General features: G+C 35.6%; 1 protein-coding gene across 4 annotated transcripts in view; it reads right to left on the bottom strand.

Annotated features, from left to right (window-relative positions):
• Positions 1-5,000, bottom strand: part of LOC138045452 (band 4.1-like protein 1) — a 25,569-nt gene that overhangs the window by 20,263 nt on the left and 306 nt on the right. For all 4 annotated transcript variants that reach the window (XM_068891960.1, XM_068891961.1, XM_068891962.1 and 1 more), the window contains exons 2-3: positions 3,965-4,069; positions 3,641-3,683 (exon numbers count right to left, since the gene is read on the bottom strand). In XM_068891960.1, coding sequence (XP_068748061.1) covers positions 3,641-3,683; positions 3,965-4,069 — 148 coding nt within the window. The remainder of the gene's footprint in view (positions 1-3,640; positions 3,684-3,964; positions 4,070-5,000) is intronic.

Raw genomic sequence — 5,000 nt, 5'->3', positions numbered from 1 at the left:
TGTCTTGCACTTGATTGGAGCAGGAAGATATTCTGAACACTAATCCATGAAATGTTTGCTGTCGCTTCAGTTTTTGAAATCTCGGTTTGCGTGATGTTGACCATCTGTGGTTCTGTGACCTTTCATCACCTCCCTCCTGAAGTTAAATTTGTCTCACAAGGAACTGGTTCATTCAGTTTCAGGCAGTATTAAGAAGATTTTTCGGGATTGTTTGGGGGTTCAGTTGGAGAGTTCAATGATTTAAAAGTGACTGATTAATTTGGCCATTTTCATGCAGAAAGTAAAATTAAGTTGGCTTGTCGCATTAAATTTTTGCATATTCGTGCTGAAACAACGCAATGTGCATTTTCATTCCTGTATATCTCAAATGATCTTATTTGTTAAGCAAATGTCGACAAAATCATTCTCCCCCATGCTTTAGGTTCATATAGTTAAAAGCTGCAAGACAGTTGAAAGGCCATTCACAGATGTCTGGCAATTGCGTGTTTACAACTGCTTGCCGGCGCATTAAATTATGGATTTTCATTACGCTTGTCATTTACAGTAAGTGTTTTTGGCCGCTTCAAATGTAACACATCACTATTAATAGATACTTTTAACAAACTGGAAGACAATAGGAATATCAATGAAAAAAATTCCAATTATCACACAAATACATTCAAGTACGTCACACATCAAAAACCCCACTGCTTCTGACGTACATGTATCCTTGATGATGTTAGGAAACAAACCACAATAAGTGCTCTTCAAAGTGCGCGTGCAATGACACATGAACAAGCTAGCAAACAAATTCAATCCAATATTGAAATTTAAACAAGTGGTGGGAGTGATATCATAACAGTTATGTTAATAAATTTAATATCAGGTATTTCAGCTGATGTCATAATTCTGGCATGAAGTTTTCAAAACCTTACAACATGAGGAAAAACTTGCATGTGTGGGTGTGTGTATATAAAAAAAATCCATTGCAGTTAGTTTCTAACTAGATCTACTGCTAAATCTCATTCTTGAGGAACTCATATCAAATACATTGCAAGCTTTCCGGTTTCTTAACGAACTTCCTCGCCAATGAATTTCCTTATAAAGTATGTATAATATTGTCACTGATAATATTGAGAATTGTGGCAAAATCAATATCAAAACTGTCCCATATTCATTCAGTGCAGAAAAGAGCTAAAAACTGTGATTATGAAGTCAGTTACAAATTTAAAAACTGGAAAAAGATGACTTAAAAGAACTTCTATCACAGCATGACCTTAGGAAACAAGTTCGACATGTACATGTACAATATTAAACATCCTGATTACTATCACCAATAAATTATCAACACTTAACTCCCAACGGACAATTATAGATTTTACTCTAACGCCAAAATGATTAATGAGGGACCCCCTTGGCGCTTAAAGGGTTAACCCTTTCAGCCCCGTGGGATTCTCCATTGACGAGTAAAATCGTCTGGCGTTTGACAGAGTAAAATATATAAGTGGCACTATTGGGAGTGAAAGGGTTAAAGAAACAGCTCCAAAATTGGTTTTATCCAAGAACTGTTAAACTAAATGAAGTGCCAGAGGCTCCTTTTTTAAATTTGTTTTGCTATTTTGTCAAATTTGGACCAGTAATGATGTAAAATGGCCACAGAGGAATATCAACTCATAAGCAAAATTAAGGGAACTGCAGCCCTGTGGAATGAAACCTGCTTGAGCCTCTTAACAAAAAGGCTTTTTCTGCATTGGACTTGTGGAACTTCAGCATAACAATAGATAACATTCAATTTTCTAAAGCTGGGCATGTTAAAATTAAAAATACAAAACAAAAGGGTGTCTCACAACTAAAACCAATCAACTACAGTATATTGATGCATCACACTTTAACACCAAATAAAATGCAGTCAACAACTTCCTAAGACCCCACTGAGAGTGAAAAAGCCACAAGGCAATTGAATGTACACTGTACATCTGGGTTTTTTAGGCATTAGTGAACAAACTAACTTATCATGGCATTTGATCAATAATCATATTTCCAAAGCAAACTTGCCTAGATGAAAACCATGGGTGTGAAATTTTACACAGAAGAATGAATGACAAAAACACCCGCCAAGTGCTCTAATGCCAATTTCCTTTATTAATAAAGGGACATGATCACTAAAAGAACAGCATTGTTTCAATAACTGTTTGCTTTTGGTTTTATCATTAATGATTTGAAACAACAACACACTTGACTGTTCAGCCAAACCGTCTGGACCTACTGTATTCACTTTTATACCTAAAACAGGCAGTTTATGCTTAAATTTAGTACTAAAATGTTTGTATTTTATTTTTTGTTTAATAAAAAGCCGTTTCAATTTAGTCTTCAGTTTGTGTTTAGTACATCATTTCCTTCCAGTGGACTGGGGTACTATTCATAATGTCAGTTACTGCACCCCCCGCCCCTCTCCCCTATGGATCACACCACAACATCAATAACTTTATGCCCTTCTCATCTCAAACAATATGTGATTTTCAAGTTCATGGACAAAGTTTGCCAATCAATCCAAATTTGACCTTATCTGGAAAGTCAAGAGAATCTACAATTACAATAATTGACCATGCAACCTATGATCACCTGATTTTAGCAATGAAAGGAAGTACAAAATAATATGTTTTCAGTTAAGGATGTTTTAGCAAACTGGCATGTGTGTGGTAGTGCAAAAAACACTTAATAACATGGTTTTCATTTATATGATTTCAAAAGATTTGCCTTCAAATCCCGACTCAAATGTTAGGAGCATTTTACACTTATAATTTATCAAAACTACACAAAAGCACTCATTAGCTTTCATTTGAAAGTAAAATTCAAGAGTTTTACTTATATTTATATACATATAAACTCAAAAGTTAAGATGATCTTGCACAGTGTAACCAACAGCCCCAATGTTTACTCTTCTCTGCAAAATTTCTTGGCTAAATGTTTATTGGTGGTTACTGAATACATGTTCTGATAATTTTTTAATAAAGGGCTATGTTTTTATTATTCAATGAAACCCTTGACCTGGTGCATAGCAGTTATGCTTAGTACTTTTCAAATCTTACACCACACTCTTTCGCATGTTTCGTTCAAACTTTCACACACTCTTTTGCCACTTCTAACTCACTGAGGATTACTGGCTTCTACTTGCATATAATAAATATTGCTTTTGTTTACGTAAACCAAAATTAGATCACCAGCAAATTCATAAAAAGACGGCAACTTTCAACTTTTTCAAGAATGAGCATTACTGGCTTTAATTGGTTTCTCGCCCACACAAATTACATCCCAATAAACAATAGCTGAAAACAAATTATGCTATGTATCCAGAGAAAATCTCTCAGGAGCTAATTTGTAGGATCTAAATCGCCTGTTTTCTTGTTGTTTTTTTATGTAAAAACTTTGGAGACAATTTTGCCCCAAGTTCTGCTTACTGTCTGATTCTGAGATACCAATAAATACACTGACACTTTGTATTATTCTACACAACGAACATTCCGCAAAAATTTGACTTGAAGATAAACCACCCTCGTTAGCATGACAATACACTTACAGGGGTGTGGAAGTGACTTAGTCATGGGAAACTAACTCCAAAGTGGATGCCATAAAGATTAATATTGTCATACTTATTATTTACCATTCAGTTGCGAGGTGATTTTCTTCTGTGGGTCCAGCCAGTACTATAGGATGAAAGAAAATACACACACATAAGCGTCCACGACCCGTTAGGAACCAAAAATTGCGTGCACTTTGACGCTTTGAATTATTAGTCACGCAATGGCAAAATGTATTTCCAAAAGACAACAGCCAGCCAGAAAGTTCTTTTAGCAGGCAATAAAGCAGATTTATTGTAATATACTAGACAAAACACTGAGATAACAATTAAGTATTATTCATAGGTTTGGGTCTTAATCAATAATACCCTCAACGTTAGGCTAGGTTGATATAAACAATCACAAACCTTTTCCCCCGTTTTGTCTTTCCAGAGTAGGCCGAAATATTCTTTTTCGGCAATATTCAGTTGTGTTGTTACCCAGTGCATGAGATCCAGACCTTTTGCATTTTTCTTTGAACAACAAAAACAATTGAAATCAGTCCAAATGACGAGTTGTATAAATAAATAAAGATCACAAGCTGAGAAATACTGATGATTTGATATTTTATACACTAAAATCTTCACTATCATTAGAGGGAGAGAAAACCAAACTTGATCATTTTAGCATGATCAACAGCTTTTTTTCCCTAACATGGGATTTACATGTACGTCGTTTTGTAATGATCGCGAAAGAAGCCGGCTTCGAAAAGTGTGGAAGCCAGTGAACACAGATTTGAGAGACAAAAATAACTTTCTGATGATACAACTCACACAGCCTACCCACAGAATCAATAAAGTGTAATGTTTCTCAAATGAAAGGGAAACAATCAAAACATTCGAAAGAAAAAAAATTCCGATGTTCCTGTTGAGTTGGTACTGAAAGCACGTTTTCCTGCACTTCGAGGGCCTCAGTAGATCGGTATTTCAGTAGATCACGCGCTGACAAACACATAAAAGCCGTCTTCTCTGAGCTTGCAGCGAACACATTCTACCGTTAATAATGTCGAACGATGTAGACAATTCCGAATTAACGTGGTAGTCTACGCAGTATTAACCAAACACTGCCATTTTTAACACCGAATTCAGTTTTGTCAATGTCGTGCTGATGAAGCCATAGAGAAGACAGCAGTCTTCTTTCGCGTATTTGCCCTTTCCAAATACACAATCATACTTTAGGAGGAGGACAAAAAATAGATTCACGAAATTTTGACGTAAAGGAGCTAAATGGTAATCTTACAAAGATGCCAATACTCAAAATCGTCTCATTTCGGTGCGACACAAGCTAAAGGTTAAGCCATTTGCCACTTTTTGGGTAAGATTTTGCACGGTAATTATAAATATAACTTGATTCCTGTCAAAAAGCACGCGTTTCAGGGTTCACATACAAAAACCACTGAAATAT

The sequence above is a fragment of the Montipora capricornis genome, chromosome 4 (assembly GCF_036669925.1).
Source record: "Montipora capricornis isolate CH-2021 chromosome 4, ASM3666992v2, whole genome shotgun sequence".
Lineage (NCBI taxonomy): Eukaryota > Metazoa > Cnidaria > Anthozoa > Scleractinia > Acroporidae > Montipora > Montipora capricornis.
This window is presented reverse-complemented; position numbering and strand designations above follow the sequence as displayed.